Raw genomic sequence first — 22,444 nt, 5'->3', positions numbered from 1 at the left:
TTAAATACAAAGTCGAAATATAAAAATAAATTTCCTTTTATTGTTGAAAAAAAAGAAAGAACAGGGAATTACAAAATTTGATAAGCCACTTGCATCTATATAGACCAAAATACAAAAAGGCACCTCTTTAAGTTCATTTAAGAGTTAGACTGGAAGACAGAAGAAATTAAAGGTCATTACTAATGCTGTTCATTAAGTATTATTTATAAGAATGCTATGAGGAAATTCATAATTGAAATCAAAGCACTTATATTCAACAGAATTATGAAACATAGAATTCCATTCAGTATTTTAAATAAAGACACTTTGAAAACAAAATTTGAAAAGAATTCTAAGTTGTATCAACACAAAAAGAAAGAACAACCATATCATATGATATTCATTTGAGAAGAAATGTTTAAATGGACTATTGTTTCTTCTTATGTTTTTTTTTCAGGGGAGGGATAAAATACCATAAATCTTGCCTTTTTTTTAAATTACAAGAAACCACTGCATCTTTTAATTCTTTTCTTTGAAATAAACCATAAATATTCAGCAGAAAATGGTCTATTAAATACTGAATCACCAAAGATGTGTACAATGATAATTTAATTGTTTGTAGTATTTCAGCTAGCTGTAGTTTCAGTGACAGAAGATGTATCTTCAGTCCCCTCAGATTTAGTTTTGGTATCGTCTACTTTCTCCTCCTCTTGTGGCTCTTGCTCCGTCTCCTCAGTCACTTGTGACTGTGGTGGTGGGGGCGTTGGCTCTCTGGGTTTTGGCTCTTCTTTTTCTGTAGATAAAATAATGAAAGATTAGGAAGATCAGACAAATTAATACTTGCTTTAATGATACAAAAACATCATAAACCATCTCATTTTATACAATTTTAAAGTTTTCCAGAAAATAAATCTTTTTGCATAAAAAGAGCAGTTCCTTGTGCATAGAATTTTTTAATCTGTGTATTAGAAAAATATATATGAGCATTTTTTTCTATTGAAAATAAAATATTGCAAAATTTAAAAAAAAAATGTTTTTGTATGAATGCAGAATATACTCTTCAGCAAAGACATACCATATTATAACAGAGAGAAAGGCAGCCACACAGAGAAACAAACAGATTGACAAACAGACAGACAGGTTTATTCCTATTTACTTCCAAAAAATTGTTTGTCAGGGTATCATAATAACATAACTAAATAAATCCAACCTCTCAACAGTAATAAGATGTAAACTTCTGGATAACATACATCAGGAAATGTAGCTGAACTTCATTTTGGGTTAGCAAAGAGGGATAAATATATGAGGAAATATACATTAACAATAAGGGCCTAAAGTACTAGGTAAAGACATCTGTCATTTTCATTTGTAAATTTTTGGCCTAAGTTTTTGTAAAATCAGTATTATTGAAATGATGTCTGCATAATAATGGAGACGAGAGGAGACAATTTGATATAAATTATTCAAGGGTTTCTATGAGGAGGGGTGTTTTTTGCCTTTGTTTGCTTTCATAATTTTTTAGTGTAATATATTGAATTTTACCCATTTGTTATTTTTCATAAGGATTTTGCAGAATGCAAAAATATAGGGTCCATTTCTCAATGATTTACGGAAAACTAAAAAAAAAACATAATTTTGATCTTATATCTATTATTCATGAAGACAAAAATGTTCTATTCTCTTTATTCATTAACCATTAGCTGGTATACTTGTATTATTTTATTAACACCATGTTATAATAACATTGTTAGAAGTTAAAAAGCAATATTCCTCGTACCTAAAAATTCTTCATGATCAAAGTAATGAATGTTATCTTTTCAATAAAACACTCCATGCATAATTATAACTTCTTGAATAATGTAAACAATGAGGATTATAATCTCATCCATGCTTTAAAATAACACTCAGCAAAGTTGTTATAATATTTTTTGGTAAGCCAATTATAACATGTCATCAGAAAAAAGCAAAAACACAGCAGTTAGCTGCAAAACATTTCAAACCAAAGTTTATTTTGTCAATTCACTCTTACCTAAGCTCCCATTCAGGAACTAACAAATAGAATCAATTTTATTTACAGATTCAAATTGATGAATTGGCTAAAAAAACATATCTTCTGTTAATCAGAAAATTTTCCAATGTTTTTTTAAATTATTGTGAACATTGCCATAGCATAGAATTTGTAATAAATAAAAAAAAAAATGCTTTCTAAATTTTGATAACATTTTTTAAATGCAATATTTCCTGGAAATCATTGAAATCTCATCTATGTCCTTTGATAAAAATTCCAAATTATAATGTAGCCAAACATTTCTGGACAAACATTACTTATTAGAGATAAAAATAATAAAAAAATATGAAGCTTGACAATGAATACATTGACTCGACATACATTGTAGAGACAGAAAACAATTTACATTTACAAGTTTCTGTACCTATCATGCCTATTACTTAACCAATTACTAAAAGTTAAAAAAAAATAATATAGGCATTGGAACAAAAGGCACAAAGAATTCTATCTATTCAACCACAAAAGGTTGAAGTTTGGACAAAACATGAGAACTCCCATAATCAATTGAATAATGGACTTTTTTTTAGCATGTCTGAGCAATTTCTTTTTTCTTATTTGAAAATATGTTCTACTGACTGTAACACATGCATGTTTATATTTATACTGCTGCCTGAAAATACTGAAACTCAACATTATGATACAGAAAATGAAGTGAATCAAAATTAAATTAAGAGAAAGCTCTTTAAATTTTTTAATAAGTTTGGATTTTCAAACATTTTAGCCTCAAGCATCACTGAAGAGACCTTAATTGAAAAAATGTGCATCTGATGCATTAAAATCAGTATTGTTTATAAATGTTGTTATCATACTTATGATTGCATGATAGCTTACTTTTTTCTTATAAAAAAGAAAGGCTTTCCATTTTTACACATAAATAAAACTACATCTAATTTATACAGTAGATATTTAAACATTTATATTAACAAACATATCAAAGTGCAAATCATTTATGAATTCCTTTACAATACACTGTAAAATAAGTGACATCTACATTTTTTTCTTTTTTTTTTTAAACAGAGCTGCAAGTAGAAAGAGGTTTATATGTATAATAATAATACAGGTAGGAAAACTTACTAGGTTCTGGGAACGGTTTTTCAAATTCATCAACTCTAGCATTCTTCCACTCAATCAATCTTTCCAATGCAGGGCGAGTTCCCATCACTGTGTGACTGTCTAGTCCTTTCATCATCTTGTGGGCCATAGCAATACCGAACTGTACCCTGTTGGTACTGATGGCTTCTTTGTCTCCCAGGGACCGTGATAAATTGTAAGATTTACTGAAATATTCTGTTGCCTCTGAATATCGACCCTAAAATTAAAAGAAAAACTAACTTTTATAATGGTATAAATGGGTGAATAATTATTACGTGAATATGCAGAGCAATATATCTCGTCTTACACTTGTTCCTTAGGTAATGCAAACATATTACCTTTAAACACATGATTAACGGTTATGCCATGTCCTTAACAAAGTAAAATACATTATTAAGTATATAGGTAAACCCTACACTCAGGAATTGAAACCCACAACTTTTCATGATCGAAACATGCTACAAAAGGCAACAATGGCAATTACATTTTTTGAAAATGTGACATGTAATTCTATATAAAATCCACAACAACTTACCAGAGAATTAAATATATTTCCTAAGTTATGACAAGCTTTGCTGAGAGCCACTTCCTCTCCACTTTTCTCAGCTACTTCAACAAATTTCTTCAGGTACGTGATGCTTTCTTCAACTTTACCTTGTCTGTAAAATAAAATCTTTTTATGTAAAAAACAAACATGAATTACACAACTATTGTCAACTAGACCAGATTATTTTTTGATTTTTAAAAATTTTCATTGAATATATAATCCTTCTTTGTTTTTGTACGGTGGATTCATTATTATTATTTGATTAATCAGTCATCACCAAAACCTTTTTCATCTACTAGTCTGGAAACTAAATATCAAAGTTTGTCCCTATCAGACTATATAAAATTTTGTAAATTTTTACTTAAGTTCGAATCAATATTTACTAGTCTGGGTCATCGGACTAGTGGCTAACGGTGCAGACTGATTAATATTTTTGTGTCTTTTATGGGAACAAAGGCAGCAGCACCAATCTTAGTATTCAACAAATTGCAATTATGCATTATTTTTTAAAACGACGAAATCAAATACTCATTAAAATGGGAGTTTCCCTAATTCTAAGAATTATGGTACTCATGAAACTAAATGAATCCACATAACTATAATCAGATGATTGCATGGTAGTCTACTTACATGTAGTAAGATAATGAATTTCTGTATTTATGATATTTTCAGTTTGAAGTCTTTCGTAATAGATGCAAAAATTTAGCAAAAGTCTATCAAATGAAAATAAATGAATAAAAAAAAACTTTGATACCACAATCTGTAAATATTGGTTTGTAAATTATTTGGACTTTAAACATTATCAAATTGTGTGTTTAAAACACAATCAGAAAATTAAAAGTTTCAATTTCAAATTTGTTGTTTGACTTGTATTCTGTTTGTTTAAAACAATCTTTAAGAGTGTAATGTCTTGATATTTGTGCTCACTGTATAGGAGATAACTCTAGTTAAAAATAAAACCTACTTTGCATAAGCCTTTGCGATTGCATCACAAGCTTTGCCAATTCCCTCACTGTCACTCTCAGCTGTACAGATTTTCAAATATTCATTTAAATGCTGAAATATAAATTTAAATACCATTATATAAAATAACAAGATGTGGTATAACTGTCAACAAGAGACTAAATAAACAGTTCATGAATAATAAAATGAAAAATGATGACAAAACTGATTTCCTAAACATATGAAATGAACATTGAGGACAAGGTAAGATAAGAATCAGAGAACAGTTTCCAATTTTTGTTCAAATTAAAAGTCCCATGCCAAATATTATGATGTTATATTTTTAAAGTTTGAAACCTATATTTTTGTAAACTTCATTGGTTTTGTCAACTTTTGCTGATTTTATTCATGTTTACTGGGTTAAACAACTTCATATTCATGAAAGGGGTATAAAATTTCAGTTGATTTCACTTAATTTTCAAGTTGATATACCTATAAAAAAAAAAAGAATAATAAACTAGACTTTGTAAAGATAACACTTTTTATTTCAGTACTTGAATGATTATTAAGGTAGATGGGGTGTCTAAATTATAATCCATAGAATCTTTTAATAATTTGCCAAAATGTAGTTCATATCCTGCTTGTTTAAAAACATTAATAAAAAGAACGAGTCACCGTACTTATTTTCACACTACAGGTTGTACAAAATTGTAAAGATTTTGTATAGATTATGCATGGAAAACTCATTTTTCCGCCATAAAACGCAAACCACACCATAGAATTTTGAGATAAAATTTGAGAAGATAGCTCCAATATTATGCTTTCAGATAAGAAAAAGAAAAAATGGGGTCACCGGACTCGTTTTCTTGCTACGTGTAAAAATGGGTAAATTCCTAACACATTCTATTTTAAAGTAACACTATCTGAATTATCTGCCCTTGCATTTGAGTTGCCTCCCCTTATTTGACAAAGTTGGGAAAAAATGAATCAAACAAAATAATTCTTATTTTTGTAAAATACAATCATAAATATGACCAAACATGGCATTTTCTATATTATAATGAAAATTCTTACACATGAATTACCTACTACTATAAAAATTTGCACATTTCATCAAAGATCTAGACCTTGTTTTCTAGTATTTCAAAATCCAAAATGGAGGAACAAAACTGCTCAATTTTCTACCTTAAGTGTGAAAATTGAGCAGTTTTGTTCTTAGTTACTATAACAAAATATGTTTTAACTGTTCAATTGGAAATGTATGTAGTACTATAACTGGATGTGGTGTTTTATGTGACAGGGATATGAAAAATATATTCAATAAATCACTTTACCAACATGCATTTTAATATAACATCATTCTGTGCTAAAACAGTACAAATAAAACTGTAATTAATTCAATGTGTTTAAACCTTTTCAATTAGTCTGACGGCTAACAGAACAAATAAGAAATCTGAATAAAAAGAGGTAAAATACTAACCAATAGAGCAGTCTCCCCGTCTCCATTCTGTTCATAAGCATGACCTAATCTGTAAGACGCTATTCCTTGTAACTCTTTGTCTTGACCTAAAATATACACAACATTCAAATAAAAAAAAATCAGTGACATTTTTACATTGTATCTTCTATAATAGACACATCCTCTTGATAATACCATAGTATGTACTGGATAAGGATAGACGAAACTATTATTTCTAATTTACTCCATTGTTTTAGACACATGATTTGTTTTTAGTTTTAATAATACATTTTATTAGCGTTTCTGATGAAGGTAAATTCAGAAAAGTTGCTTTGGATACATGAAATTTATAGTGTTGTTTCATATTTTATAACCTTATATTTATACTCATTGTTGATAGTTATGACAGTTGACACATTAAAATAAATAAGTATAAAAGATATTATGAATTACGAATTAATCATCAGTAATATATATGGTTCATTTTGAAATTTACTTGAGCCCATGCTTGCAGACAAATTGAAAATGTTGCAAATTGAGTTGACCTTGCAACGAATAGTATATATATATTCCAGAATTCAAAATGTAAGCTTCATTTAGTTACAGACAGGTACAGATAAAGAATTTTAAGCTAATTGTCATCCAATCAGAACCATTGATAAATAAAAACTAGATGCATTATAATTATTAATAATTGATATGTAAATTGAGAATGGAAATGGGGAATATTTTAAAGAGACAATATTCTGACCAAAGACAAGAAAATAGCAAAAGCCACCAATGGGCCTGGTCAACACAGCAAGAAAATAATGCACCAGGAGGTTAATAACTTACTTTCTGTTGCTAATTTTAAGGCCTTGATCAAATAATCTAATGATTCTTGTGGATCCTCCTCTTCTATACTAGCAGCTATTGAAGAGTAAATCCTCCATAAATTGATACAAGCATCTGTGTGGAATGTTAAGTTATCTGCCTGTATCCATTCTCTATGGTCCACAGAAAGTTTATAATAAGCTTCAAAATGTTCAGCAGCTGATAACACATCTCCTGTGGGTAAAAATCAAATTGGTTCAGAAAAATATATCATCATTTTGTAAAAGAAGTTTATTTTGATACATGTATTCTGTTTTTGAGTGTGGGTCAATTAACTACAAAAACCCAAGAATGGTCCATTTCTTACCATATTTTATGTTTAATTTGTGTGCATGTTTTCTTTACTTATTCTGCACAAAATTGGTTTATCAATTTGTATTTATGAAATGACTGAATAATAGCCAACGATAAATCTTACGGAGCCATGGATCATACACGTTACACTAGTATATATTTAAAAATTTCCAAAACATGACGCAAAGATACACCTAAAATAAAAATAGTAATTTGCGATATGAACTGGCACAACTCTAAAATTCCAAAATGACAACAGTTAAGATGTTACAACAACTGCCTGAAAATACATTCCCGATAAATGGCACTGGAGGATCAAAGCTGGTATATAATATTTCAAATTTGACAATTGTAGAGTAATTAAAACAGAGGCTGTGTATTTAGACATCCCAAATAAATGGCAAATTGATAATGATTAGAAAAATAATAATAAATTTTGACTAAGGTTCAGTAATTGAACGTGACGATATATATAGATAAAAATTTTAAACAATACAACGAGTTATAGCTTGCATAATTACCTTGTTCCTCTAAAGCTAATCCAACATTTAAATATCCTTGTGCTTGTGTTTTTCCATTATCACCTTTGACCTGGGCACTGGTTTGTAAACAAGTTGTAAAAAAATGGTCAGCTAACCACTTATCTCCACCTGATTGAAAATATCTGGCAAGTTCGTATCTACTTCTGTATACTTCACCAAAATCACCTGTAAAAAACACAAAGAATAATAATTGCATACAATGGAGTTCATAATGTGTAAATATTGTATCATGATTTGATACATAACATTCAAAAGAATGATATTTCAAACAAGGGAATTAATCTGATTTTAGTAGTGCTTTTTCAAAAGTGACTTAAACATTTTTTTTAAAGGGTAGACAATATAATTAAGGTATTTTAGCTGAAACACATGTATTTTTTCTTAGCCTTTATGTTTCTGTGACTCATTTGGCATTTTCTTTTCCCTAAATGGAAAAAAAAATTTAAACAAAAGCATTTTTTTCTATTTTTATAATTCAAAGAAGTACACATCTTCAATGGCTTAGATGATATTATTTAATTCTTGAATTCTTACATCATGATTTTCATTGATCAAACAAGTAAAGCCAAAACCTATTAGTTTGTGAGTTCAGATCTGCTTTCAAAAAATTTCAATACTCATGCCATAAACAGTAAATTTTAAATTGAGCTATTGAAATTTATTTGCAACCTACATGTAGATACATGTACAATGTGTAGTATAAATAACAATTGTTCAATATTTTTGAGCTTGGACAAAGAAAAATAAAATCTTTAAAAGTTTCAAAGCTAAGTTAACTAATACATGCACTAGCATTCACAGTGTACATTTGCACTACATCAGAAAAACGCTATAAAAGAACCTTAAAAAATTTAATTATTTTTTAATTCTAATTCCCTAAAGGAGTAAGTTCGGTAAGGGCCATATTTGGCCCTAATTATAAAGCTCATAGTTACAAGACAATAAATGCTTTAAGTTGCCTTAAAGACATGTGAGAAAGTTAAACAGAACTGTTTTTGTCAAAGTTTAATTCTAACACGTTGATTTTTACATCCCAAAAAGGTCAAGATAAAGGATTTTTGTGAAATTTGAAAAAATCAGCTGGATTTCAACCAAATAAAGGACCAGGAAACATAGAGCGCAGGCGTCGACAAGCTTAATATTGAAATAAGACATGTGAATATTTATGTACATATGCATTTATATTGTTCATTTTATGCTCTTTGTGAGTTTTCTTGAATAAATAATTTGAATTTGAATTTGAATTTGTGAAATGTCTTCACAAACATTATTTTAAAAGATCTTTGTTGTCGACGTATGCGCTCTATGTTTCCTGTCCAATAATCTATGGAAATTTACCCATTTTCATTTATTTTTTCGTGAAAAATCAATATGAGTACAACTTGTGACGTCATAATGAAACGCAGAAACGTGAAATTTTCAATAAAATGGCTTATATCCTATCTAGTCAATGTATTAGCTATAATTTATCGTGATATTAGTAAATAAATCTGAATTTGAAATTTACGCTAAATAAGGGGGCCATTTTAGGACCTTATCGAACATACTCCTTTCATTGATAGTCATGATGGTATACCTTTCCTTTCAGCTTCCTCTGCTTTACACAAATGTTGTTTTAACATGTCCAGTTTTTCATGTTGGTCTTTTAACATGACCATTGACCACATTAATGACTCTTCACCTTGTCTTTGTCTTTCTTCTTCTTGTTGTTTTATAAGTGCAAAAAGTTCACTGAATGATTTATGATATCCATCTTGTAGCATGTCTAAGCACAAGTTATGTTTATATGAATTTCTGTACCTATTAAAATATGAAATAAATGTAAATACAAAATGTTAATCTGACAAAGTCACTTCTGTAAAGTAAAAACTGCAATTTTATAGTTGATAAAATACAGTTTGTCTTTTTGGAAGTCTTTTAATTTGTCTGTCCCAACATCCGGAATTCGGTCAATGGTTATCTTTTCTTATTTCCTAAGTAAAGTTTCCCTGTATTTTACAGGATTTCTTTGTGTTTTTCTCATCTTTGTAGAACTTAGATAGTTTTTATTAAATCTAATTAAAACTTGTCTAAAACTCAGGGAGATTTTGTATTTTTCTTATGGTATAGAAAAGTTAATTGTTGAATATGGTAGCTAACCTTTTTTTAATGTAAAAAATCAAGAGTTAAACACATTTGCTTAAAAAGCATTACTGATTGCATTGACTAAAAAAATGTGGTGGTTATTTGAAATGCAACTAGACCATCACACTTCAGCATGTCAATCATTACCTCTATGTATATACCAATAACATATATTTATATATACAAAAGTCATGTATATACATGTATATATATAACAATATGAATAATAATTACAATGTACCTTGTGGTCTGCTTTTTGCTTAGTTCAGGTTGTTGTTGTCTTAATTTTTCTTGCTTAAAAAACAAATCCCTTTCAGCTTTGCCTGGTACTTTAATAGGTTGTAATCTGCCACTTGGTGGGCCTCTAGGTGGAGTGGGCATGAAAACATTTCTATTCCCAACACCATTTTGCCCTCTGTTGTTTATCGGCGGCAACGTCGCCGCCATGTTCACAGTTCCCTAACCTATAAAATAATAGAAATTTTAAACACAATGTTTTGACATTTCATTCAAATCAAAAGTTTGGTAATAGAAATTTGATTGTAACAACTCAAAATAAATCTGATTCTCGAACCTTTCTTATTTTATAATAAACAAAAGCAATTAGTTTTCATTGAGGCAAATATAATAACAGGAAATGACACTGAGGTTGAGAGGGTATTCAATTTAAAGTAACAGTTCAAATTCAAAGTTGTTTAAGTTTGTCATAATTTTAGTTGCACAATTACATGTATGTTAGTCCTCTTGTCAGAAACTACCAACTAAAAATCTAGCACTAGTGTTAGTACACATATATAGTCCTATACATGTACAAGAAAAGCTGAAATTTCAGTAGCCCACACCAAATTTTAGGGGCCATTGGTTTGTGGGCCCCTGCTAATTTCATACCCTGTTGGCATCATTTTTTTAGAAGAAAAAGGGCATGGCGTTGCACCATTCAAAATTTGGCTCTCACGGTTAGGTTAGCCATATTGGATAGGGTTAGATTTTCATAATGGAGTAAAAATTGGGTGAAAAATACGGGAAAATATCATTAAAACAGTGCAGTAGCTTGGAAGCATGCATAGGATTTCACCTACTTTCATACTATTTCCACCTCATTCAAATAAAAGCTGCCCCATATCCAATATGGCCGAACTAACCATGAAGAGCCCTATTGCTTCTAGACTACATGTATATAAGTCAACAATATGTCCTAATATTAAAATTTCAAGTGTTATTCGTATAATAACGGTGTGTTATTCCGTAATTCATGTTATCCGCTAATTTATCTTTCTGATAGAAAACAGCAAATTAAAGTAAACGGTGTTCTGAGTAGCTGGGCTGACATCCAAAAAGGGGTACCCCAAGGTTCTATATTGGGGCCCCTTTTATTTAATATCTTCATAAATGATATTTTTTATTTTGTTAAACATGGTACATTATATAATTATGCGGACGACAATACTCTGTCTTTTAGTAGTCCGGATTATGACCATCTCATATCAACATTAGAATCTGAGTCTCAAGTGCTTATTGATTGGTTTAAAGAAAATAAGATGCAGGCAAATCCTGATAAATTCCAAGTTATTGCTGTAGGGAAAAGAACCTTTGCAAAAAATCCATCTATACAAATTCAGCAAAATATTTTATCATGTGAAGAAACAGTAAAGTTACATGGAATTGATATTGATTACCAACTAAAATTTGATGCACATATAAGTAACTTGTGTAGAAAGGCATCACAACAGCTGAATTTTCTCAAGAGAATTGGATCATTTTTAAACAGATTAAATAAACTTACAATTTTTCATACTTTTATTTTGAGTAATTTTAATTTTTGCCCTTTGGCTTGGCATTTTTGTACAGAGAAAAATTCTAAAAAACTTGAAAAAATACAAGAGAGAGCATTACGATTTGTATACGACGACTATTTATCATCCTCTGAAACTCTTCTTGAGAACGCAAAGGTTCCAACCCTACAAGTAAGACGCATCAGGACAATGGCACTTGAGACTTATAAAATTTTTAATAATTTGGCTCCTGTATGTTTACAAAATTTAATAAAAATTAAACACACTAAATATTCTTTTAGATACAGCAATATTTTGGATGTACCACAGGTAAGAACTACCTCATATGGAAAAAAATCTTTTAGTTTTGCTGCTGCTACTTTATGGAATAGCTTACCTGACCACTTCAGGACTGTTAACAGCTTCTCACATTTTAAGAGTCTTGTACAGTCCTGGAGTGGAACAGAATGTTTTTGCTCTGCCTGTAGATAACTTTGTGTTACAATATTTATGCTTTTTATGTTGCATTAACAGCCTGCGTTGCAACTGAAATTTTGTTTTTTACCTTTTAAAATTTGAAAGATTTGGAATTTTTTACTTTATAATTCATAAATTATTTAAAAATTAATTTTTAAACAGAAAATTTTTAAAAATTTTAGTGCTTCATATATATGTTTTGGTATTTTGCAAGATACATGTATTATCTATTTGCTTAGAGTTAATTTTTGGTGCTGCTTCTTATTATTTATTGCATGCTGCATGCCTTGTTTTATTTGTTATTGCATATGTTTTTATATTCGGTGAAAAGCTCATTAGAGCTTATGTTTGTATTGTTTGTCAATATGCCGAATCCAAATAAAGTTTTACTTACTTACTTACTTACTTAATTTATGGTTTTTCTTCAATACACCTTATCGCTTTTCACGGCTGACCCGGACGCTTGAACTTTTGACGTCCCCAACAATCACTTTTCCATTGTGGCATCAGATATTTTGTTTTATGACGTAAAATTTTACGGGAACCTGTATGATATCCAGTAATAGCTGACAAATAGGGATAAGGTGTATGTAAGAGTTGTGTTCCTAAATAAAACGACATATACTCTATGGAACTATGCATGGTGACATAACAAATATAATGATTATGGTGATTTGTTCTTTGGTGGGACCAGGATTATTTGTAAGGGTAATGTATAGGGTAAAGGTAAGCATAGCATAGCATAGCTCTTAATACTGTTATATTAGGACCCCTAAAATTGAAGACATGCGATCTATCTTATCAGCTTATCGAGGTCCGATCTTTTTTGCGTATTTTTGTTTTGTTTGGCGTTGTATGCACCTAATTTATGACATTTTAAATATTTAAATATACATTTATCTTTACAACTGATAAAAAATACAGTTTCGCCATTCACGTTTTGATATATTATGAACATTTACCTATATAAACAAGAAAAAAAAAGAAATCACATTTCCTCCATTAAAATTGACGTTGCTAAGGATAAACAATAGCCCGCAGTAAATATTCTGTACGTGAAAAAAATAATACTTTTTTATAACCTATATTGTTTAATCTATAAATTAAGGTTTTACACGTAATATCTATGTGATACTAAAACCCATTTTCAGGCAAAATAATATAAATACGAGAAACAAAGAAGAAATATCGATCGAGATAACACTTTTCAGATTAGCCCACTACGGAATCATTTGATATATAACTAAACACCAAAAATATTGCAACGTACCCATCTGTAAACTAATGGGGGAAAAAAACGTTCGAGGCATGTATCTGTATCTGTATATTTTCTGCCAATATAGGCACACCTTCAGTATGAAGTCAATCATATCCCTTCACCAGTAGAATGTTATACAGTAGTAAATTACAATATCCAATCACCAATAGAATATGTATAACGATATACACTATTTACAATTGTCGGTATATATCTCTACACCAATATCACACACGTTCTCGTCTATAAAATCTAAAAATGAGTCCTTAGAAAATACGAGATTTGCAGTCCACACACAACTTCTTTTTTTTTTAGTAAATAGGGCTATAATCTTAAATTATGTTTTCTAGATCTTTTCTGACCTAAATTTAAAAGTTTGTATCTGTGTAACATGTGTAAATGGAGCTTATATATTAATGTTCTACAAGCAGGCTCTATATGGGTGTTAATAAAAGCACATAGTTCACTGGTTAGAGAGGTACCACAATAATTCACTAGATGATATGGATTGATAATAACATGGATGAAGTCTACATCTATATCATGCATATTAATGTTAAGTAGTTCTAGCACTTTGATATATTGTTTTCGGAGAGATTTCAAGAGAGACATTCTTTCAGTTTCTAAAGGTGTACATGAAATCAGAAAAAGTGAAATGGTTTCATCCTCTTTGTCGCAGACTCTGCAGATGGCAGAAACCTCATTTTGATTAAATTTTGCTCTATTTGACTGCAAGATGTAATTGCCAGTTGCAAATCTGGTCCTAATGGGTAATTTGATGATGTCTCTACAGTTTGATGAATTTGTTGTAAGTATTAGATGTATTCTTTTTGTCTTATATTCACCAGATATATATTTTAAGCTTGAGTATCTCTCAGAGTCTTTATTAATATTGTCATTCCAGTAAGTATGTATTTTTTTGGTGATTAAACGTTTCCCTTGCAATTTTCCTGAACATGCTAAAGGGTTGTTTAAAAAATCCTGGCAGTCCAAAATGTCATATTTCAAACATATTTTCTTGATTTCAATGAACCAGCTATTACTTTGGTTTGTCTTTAAATGTAGTTGTCTTTCTGTTAGTCTCCATTCAATGGTAGATCTATCTGCTCTTGTAATATTTCCAAATCATAAGAGATAATGCTTTTAGATGTAGTTCAGCCTCTATAGGTAGAGATCCACTTATAATATATACCGCAGGATCAGCTGTATTTTTGGCTAATGACAGTATTTGTTTTATCATTTTCTTATGGAATTGATGTATAGAATCCAAAATACGGCCAGATGGAAGTAAAATTTCAAGGCCATAGGTTAAAATAGGCATGACGTAAGTATATAGGATTGTTATAGCTGTTTCAGGATCCAAACCATTCTTTCCATGTAGACCTGTACCCATAAGACTATAGAGTGATCATGCTTTAGATACAAACATGTAGGCTGTCTTCGACATTGGTCATACCTACCCAGCCAGGAATAGTCAGGAATATGTAGACTTTCGCTTCCATATGCTTGCGAGACATTAAAGTTGCACAGTATTCGACAACCGATCAACAACTTACAGCAGTTGAGTTTTACATCTGTTGTAAGGCATCGATCCTAATTATAAATAAACATTGAACATGCAAATTGTCTCGATTGACATTTTTACCTATTATGTATGTATGTTTGTTTCGTTCACACATCGTCATCAATATAATGATCTATAATGGAATTTGATGCGACTACAATACAAATGAGAGGTTTAGCTTACTAAAACACCAGGCTAATTAAATCCACCTTTTTTCTACATATTAAGAAAATGTCTGTACCAAGTCAACAGTTGTTATCCATTTGTTAAATGTGTTTCAGCTTTTGATTTTGCCGTTTGATTAGGGACTTTGCGTTTTGAATTTTCCTCAGCGTTCAACATTTTGTGATTGTACTGTTTTGTAATGAACATATCTATTGAATCAGCTGATATAATCGATCAACTCTTAACCATTCCTAACGACAATCTAATTAAAATATTGATCTCTGATTACGTTATACTACATATGAGTAGTCAAGGATTTGTATAGTAACCCTTATGAAAATGAGTTGTTTGCCGCAAACTTGCAGCAGACTTGCTGCAAGCTTGCGGCAAACAAAAATTTTGCAGGAACACAGAACATAGTGTTTGCAGATGTTTGCCGCTAGCTGCAAACTTCCAGCAAACATTGCGGCAAGTTTGCAGAAACATCAATGTTTGCCGTAAGATTGCCAGAAAGTTTAAAATAATAAAGAATGTTTGCCGCAAGATTGCAGAAAACTTTGACCATTCAATATGTTTGCCGCAAGATTGCAGAAAACTTTGACCATTCTATATGTTTGCCAGAACATTGCCGGAATTACACAATATTGACTGGGCATGCCTAGCTGGCACTTCCTGGATGCTAACAATTTGAAATTGTGGCTAGTACATATTGGTTGTGTTTGGAAATGCATATCACATATAAGAGATCAAGGAGGCATTTTGGTTCAATACTTTGGGATAATCAGTATGTAATTGTGTAAGTACAAATGATTCATAGAACTGCATGTTTTAATAAAATAATTAATGTTATCATCATACATAATTAAGTAAGCAACTATATATACATGTATGTGTGATTAAAAAACTTAAGCTATTATAAGTTTGAATTTGTTACTGATGTACTGCACCATCATGATCATGTTTATTAAGATTAAGTTTAATTCCGTAATGCAATTATACCTAGCTTTATACTCAATACATCTTGAGATTTTGCCTTTTTCAGTTTTTAATACAGGTATATTATATATAATTATGTCATTTGAGAATGACTCCTGCCACTTTTTCAAAACTCAAATGCATGTATGTATTTCCTCACATCTCACGAGTTTGCAAGAATTCTTTCAATGGCTGTTTGTATAAAGACAGGAATTGACTTTTTAAAAATGTTGCTGTGTAATTTGAAAGAGATAAATTGAATGTGTCTACACACATGACATTGGTATATGTGTAGTTCCTGCAAGTTTGCCGCAAGTTTGCAACAAACAATTGCCGCAAGCTTGCGGCAAATCTAATTTGCATAATTATGTTTGCCGCAAACTTCATTTGCATGGTAAAATGGTTGCGGCAAGTTTGCAGCAAGCTTGCGGCAATGTTTGCTGCAAACTTGCGGCAAATGTTTGTCGCAGGGCTTATTTTTCGTTAAGGGAATATTTGTCTTACTATACAAATCCTTGATGTAGTATAACGTAATCAGAGATAACTATTTTAATTATATTGCGAAACTTTAAAAATGTTGCCCTTAATTTTTCTATCATCAGGCAGCTTTATACAAGTCTTGGATTTAAAATAGAAAAAAATAATCGTTCATGGTATGTCTATTTCATTGCACGGATGGTCAGAGAAACTGTACTATCATGGTTTATTTAAAGTTGTTTCTATTTTTTAAAGACCGAATTTTTTTTTAAAACCACCAGCTGTCTTTGACATAAGTCATTGTTGTTATGTGAAAATATATACTCTAATTCCATCCCTTAAATGTTACCGGTTTCGTCTGATACAATTATGATGGGCGAAGTATTGATTCTTTCATATATTTTGGCATTACCCCAGGTCATCAATTTCTTAGACTGCTGATTCTTTCCTTATACTAAATTCTTTGCGATGTTCTTAATGCTATTTGAGTCAGGGAGAACTATAATAATATATGACCTGAAATAGGATTTGAAATAGTTGTGTCTATTGTCATCTCGTTTTTGATGTTGTTGTTGCCTTGAACCAGTCTAATGAGTAAAACCCTTTCCAACTGATATTAACAGTTGTCTTTACTTATGTTGTCTTCATAACTGTCCCAGGTTAGGGGATTCAGTAATCAAATCACATTCTGAAGTAGATGTACCAACCACGGGGCTATTAATCCAGCGGTTGGCAATGGTTACTGTCTTTCGTGTAATGATTTAGCATAAATCAGGCCTTTAGTTTTCTATTTTGATTTGCTGCCCAATGTCTTGAAAAGGACGACATTTATAATAGATAACTCTACAGTGGATAATCAACTCATGTAATTATTATACCTTATATTTTTATTTTTATATTCTCGTGTAGTTTTTGGCCGTGTTCTTTAATACGTGGCTTTACCCTTCAGCAACGTTTTGGAGGAATAATTTTTAGAGCAATCAATGCATTAATTATACTAGTAGTTCATTTTCGTTGTTTTGATAAGTATATAAATTCTAAGCTAATTTACATTTAAAAGAAAAGCATGAAAGCACGCACCTGTTATAAGATACTGAGGCTTTCTTGATACTAATAAGATCTACCCAAGACGAGAACAAGTATAAAGATCGTTCCGTTAAGTTTGACAGCAATGAAAGATCAAAAAATTGTACCAACACTGGAGAAGAAAGGCAGGGTAGTGTATTCATGTAACATTGTAGCATAGTTCATCAGCAGAAGAGTAAATGCAATCTTTAGCAAACAAACAATTGATATTCTCATGACTTTGGTTCTTATTGATTAAAGCAATATAAAAATAAATAAATCCACAAGTACAATTCTCGATCTTTGGATCAATCTGCATAAATTCGAAACGAAACGGTACCTTAATACTTATATGTGCTTTTCTTGATTAAGCAATACCAGAAACGCTCAAACCAAAACATTTGATAGGCAAGGACGTATACATTGCAATACCCGGATACAAGTACGCGAGGAGCCATAACATAGAAAATCGTACCTGAAAAGATTCTATATTTTTATTTTGACCCATCTGATGAGTTAAGCCATTCTCAACTGATTTTTATATAGTTTGTTAGGGGAAATGTTGGAGCATTCAAACTAGTTTAACCCCACCACATTCTGTATGTGCCTGTTCCAAGTAAGGAAGGAGCCTTTGAATGGTTGTTGCTTGTTATATTTTATAGTTCATGTTTTGTGCTGTTGTACCAATGTCCCATTATAGGAAAGGGTTTTGCGCCATCCAACTATTTCATCTCCGTCACATTTTGAATGTGGCTGTCCAAGTCAGGAGCCTTTAATTCAATGTCTGACGGTATTGAAACCTTAGTTTCTAATTTTATTAACTATCTTAAATGTTATAATACAATAGTTATGAGTAACAAGACACTACAAACATAGTTTAATTTAAGGTTGTCTTTCCTTTTATTTTGAAAAAAAAATATGTTAAAAAGATCTTAAACAGGATACATGGACGATAGTTCTGATACTTTAGAATGACATAACATCAGTCACTGGTGTATTTGAATACGGAAAGCAAGAACAGACTGAATACTAAAATAAAGCCAGTCCTGAAATAACTAGACAAAGCAGAAGAGTTATTGACTGGTCGCTCGGGAAGACTTTCTGGTATTTCCTGATAAATGTCAAGCCATTGCAATTTCGTTGAATTCAGTTCACGACACTCAATTGGTAATCGGACATATGATGAATGTATCAGAAAATCACGAAACTCATCGGAACATCCGTACTCAGTCGTTTTATTGACAGAACATTCGATTCCCTGAATAACCAAGCTGAAACGAAACAAAACATGTACACACAGACAGAAGTTCAAGTTTATAAGAAAATGATGATAATGATGATGAATTGGTGTTAAATATCAAGTGGCAAGTATTGCATGTATATCGAGATAAAACATATACTAATGTGATATGAATAAACAAGTTTAACAAAATTACCAAACTCCAAGGTAAATTCATAAAAGTAGTCCATAACAATTAGAAAAACAAACGTTAGACTTTATGTAGAACCCATAGAAAATCCTAAAATCACAAAAATACTGAACTTCGAGGAAAATGAAACACGAAAAGTCTCTAATCAAATAGAAAAATCAAAATTTAATCCACATCAAACGAATAGCCACCAACTTTCATATTTCTGACTTGGTACAGACATTTTTTCAAAGAACATGACGGGTTTAACCGAGTTTTATAGCTTTAGATAAACATCCTTATTGGGAACCCTGCATATGCTCAAGAATGGCAATCTGTGTGTGAATTATAACATGCTTGTTAACAGGGTTACACTCCCCATCCGTACCCATCCCTCTAACTCGAGGCTGACCAGTTTTTGCTATTACTCTTCAATGACTCCTAGATACTATGTATTCGCAATGTTAACGAGAGGTAAAAGATACAGTAGGGACATTCCAACTCATAAGTCATAAATGTAACGGAGATTACCATGAAATACTACCCTAAATTCAGCGAAGTAACAGTAGGCTTGAAATGAAATTCATTTCAATTAATGGGTTTTTGTCTGTACCGTTATCTCTTAGTTTTGAATTAAAGTGGTCACAATGCATATCTTAATATGAACATTACTAGTATTGGCCCAACAGGCGATGGTGTGCCATGGTGTTTTAATCGCTGAATTTAGAACCAACAGTTTCTCTAATTAATACATTAAATAACAGAAGATGGGAGATGCACTCCATAGTAACGGAAACCCAACGACAAAAATAACTAAAATACTAGTACGAGATGATTAGACAAAAGATAGATTAATTCAACACAAATGAAAACAAAGTTGTGAATAAATTAATCAAAAACTATTAGTATCTAAGATTTGCCATCAGCACTAAAAACCAAGTTCTCTCCAATAATAACAAACAACGAGGTTCCTCTTTGGACCGCCAAGTAAACATGTAGAGCGTTTTAACTTTCTTTTCTTTCTTTTAAATCCAAACCTCATTTTTTTCATACTTTTAGCTGTGTTTGTATCTTTTCAACATTGTCGTTTTATCCCCATTTGATTTTAAAATATTGCTAACAATAAATAGGATAATGTGCAAAAAAGGCGTCAAAATTTACCAGAGGTACCAGGTTTTTATTGTTGTACGCCAGATGCGCGCCTGTCTGCATATCATGGCTCGTTTGTTCCAATAGTGCTCGACTCAAAACAGGTTGTGGGTTAAAATTAAAAACGTAGTTGTAGAGCTTTAACAAATAAACATTTCGAAAAATTGTAACAAATACACCTTCAGCAACCTTTACCTGCGGCAAACAAAATTGATTGTTTCTTGTAATTCAACTGTTTTCATATGCATTACATTTACAAGAAATAAATATATCAAAGGTATTTCATGTCAATACAATACTAGTAATGCTGACTACTGGGATGATAATACACTCGATGACTAAACATTCATCAGCAGTTACTTGGGCCTTTGGTGGTTGTAAAAACCCACTAAAGATGTCTGATGTGTGCGTGCACATAAACATCCCTAAAAATACCAGGGATGTGCGTGCACATAAAACTCACCAGAAGATCTCGAATCTTCAGAAAGAGGGACGAAAGATAACAGAGGGACAGTCAAACTCATAAATCGAAAATAAACGGACAACGCCATGGCTAAAAATCAAAAAGAAAAACAGACAAACAAAAGTTCACATTACACAACGTAGAAAACCAAGGAATAAGCAACACGAACCCCACCAAAAACTGGGGGTGCGCCGGAAAGGATAAGCAGATCCTGTTCCAAATGTGGCACCCGTCATGTTGCTTATGTGATAACAAATCATCCGGTAAATAGTCTAATTCGGTAGGTCACATTCATGAAAAGGAAGAGGGTTGTAGTTACGACGTTAGGAACATATCCGATATCATTTGTGAAACTTTTATTCCATAACGGTCAACCAACTCGTGATGGCGTCCGTAAAACTTACGGAGGGATGATTTCAACTTCACAATTTGGAACTCTTGGTTTAATAGCTTCCTTTGTGAACAGCAACCCTCTAACAAGAAATTCATGATAGGAAATGTAAGCACGGGAATATCATATCAATTGGGAGATATATACCCCGTATGCAGATGCTGCTGGAATCTTGCTACTCAGAAATGGAAAGTTCACAATTGGAAAGATGAAATAATCTTTTTCGTCGTAAAGTTTTGTTTTCAACCGACCCTCATTGTCAATTTCTAGATGGAAGTCAAGATATGAGGCCGACTTAACTGTATCTGAAGGTTACAAACGAACAGGTAGAGCTGTAAAAACTTCAACAAGTTATAAATATATTGAAGTATAACTTTCTAACATTATTAAACATTTAACTTACCTACAAAACCTTTGCCAATTCCAATCACCCATTTCTATATATGCATCCCATATAGTATCGGAATAGAACTGTGAAGAAAGACAATTCTGGTTGATATATGTTGTCATATCGGGTAGCTTATTTCCAATACACAACAAACCCTCTTCAAATACTGAAATACAAAGGCTTAATCAACAGTACATTAATTCATAGTTCGTATAATTCAACTTTTAACACACGAATGATAAATTTGTCTCCTGATCCTTAAAATGATTTTACAGGATTCACAGGACAGTTTTAAAATTTGAAATGTACCAGTTTGGCTTGAGGAATTTATTTCCATGTAAGCTAAAATCATACAACTACCATAAAAACTCTTTCATTCCAAAGCATTCGTATGTTAATAAAAACGTGTACAATCTTTATTCTAACTTACCATATTGTTGTACGCATGTCCCAATTAGAAATGATTGATATGCGGTTTTGTCCATCAATTGTGGTCCATCACCCCGGTATTCTGGACAACTATCAGTTACATTCTCGTAACATTGGGATAGCTCGGTCATACGACTGCAATGATTCAATTAATATCAAAATCATGGTGGATTTTATATTGCTGATTTGTAATTTGATATCGACTGGAAAATGATTTTTTATGATACTGCATTTTGTTCTCATTTCAATGGCAAGTAAATACTTGAATTATGTTTTAAATATTCATCGAAGTTTGACACTTTGTTAATTATCTTCGTTTTTTGCTTTAGTGTCTGTATTACTATTTTGGGTTTTAATCGTTTTGTTATTTGAATAATCTTGAGCTAAAGATCTAGACATATCATTTTGGGTAAATGTTTGTAAGATCAGATTACATTTCATAAAAAAAGATATTTTTAATATTTGATTTTTATTATTTTCTGTTATTAAAGGTACCAGGCATATAAATCATAACATTCCTTCGTGATTTACACAAATTAACT

The 22,444-nt window shown here is 31.2% G+C and overlaps 1 protein-coding gene and 1 long non-coding RNA gene across 3 annotated transcripts; both read right to left on the bottom strand.

Moving 5' to 3' along the window:
* Positions 1 to 530: 530 nt before the first annotated feature.
* Positions 531 to 13,210, bottom strand: LOC143085347 (tetratricopeptide repeat protein 29-like). 2 transcript variants are annotated; one of them, XM_076261626.1, is made up of 11 exons: positions 13,132 to 13,210; positions 10,162 to 10,384; positions 9,373 to 9,596; positions 7,776 to 7,961; positions 6,922 to 7,134; positions 6,109 to 6,194; positions 4,651 to 4,742; positions 3,675 to 3,798; positions 3,122 to 3,356; positions 2,009 to 2,027; positions 531 to 772 (listed from the first exon to the last, which is right to left on the bottom strand). In XM_076261626.1, exons 2-11 carry the CDS (start codon positions 10,365 to 10,367, stop codon positions 712 to 714), a joined length of 1,446 nt encoding a protein of 481 aa, XP_076117741.1. In that variant the 5' UTR covers positions 10,368 to 10,384; positions 13,132 to 13,210; the 3' UTR covers positions 531 to 711. The 2 variants fall into 2 exon arrangements, with proteins under 2 accessions (XP_076117741.1, XP_076117740.1); XM_076261625.1 differs by lacking the exon at positions 2,009 to 2,027.
* A 5,458-nt stretch (positions 13,211 to 18,668) lies between these two features.
* On the bottom strand, positions 18,669 to 22,033 carry LOC143085345 (uncharacterized). The gene is made up of 3 exons (XR_012981311.1): positions 21,904 to 22,033; positions 21,489 to 21,639; positions 18,669 to 18,944 (listed from the first exon to the last, which is right to left on the bottom strand). It is a non-coding gene; the product is annotated as an uncharacterized LOC143085345 (long non-coding RNA).
* Between the last annotated feature and the right edge of the window lie 411 nt (positions 22,034 to 22,444).

The sequence above is a fragment of the Mytilus galloprovincialis genome, chromosome 8, assembly GCF_965363235.1.
Source record: "Mytilus galloprovincialis chromosome 8, xbMytGall1.hap1.1, whole genome shotgun sequence".
In the NCBI taxonomy this organism is placed as follows: domain Eukaryota; kingdom Metazoa; phylum Mollusca; class Bivalvia; order Mytilida; family Mytilidae; genus Mytilus; species Mytilus galloprovincialis.
This window is presented reverse-complemented; position numbering and strand designations above follow the sequence as displayed.

Coding starts and splice junctions, on each gene's coding strand:
- LOC143085347 (XM_076261625.1), bottom strand. CDS start 10,367: ATGGCGGCGACGTTGCCGCCGATAAACAACAGAGGGCAAAATGGTGTT. Junction 9,597..10,161: donor AGCAAAAAGCAGACCACAAG/GTACATTGTAAT, acceptor ATATTTTAATAG/GTACAGAAATTCATATAAAC. Junction 773..3,121: donor AAAACCGTTCCCAGAACCTA/GTAAGTTTTCCT, acceptor TTTTATCTACAG/AAAAAGAAGAGCCAAAACCC.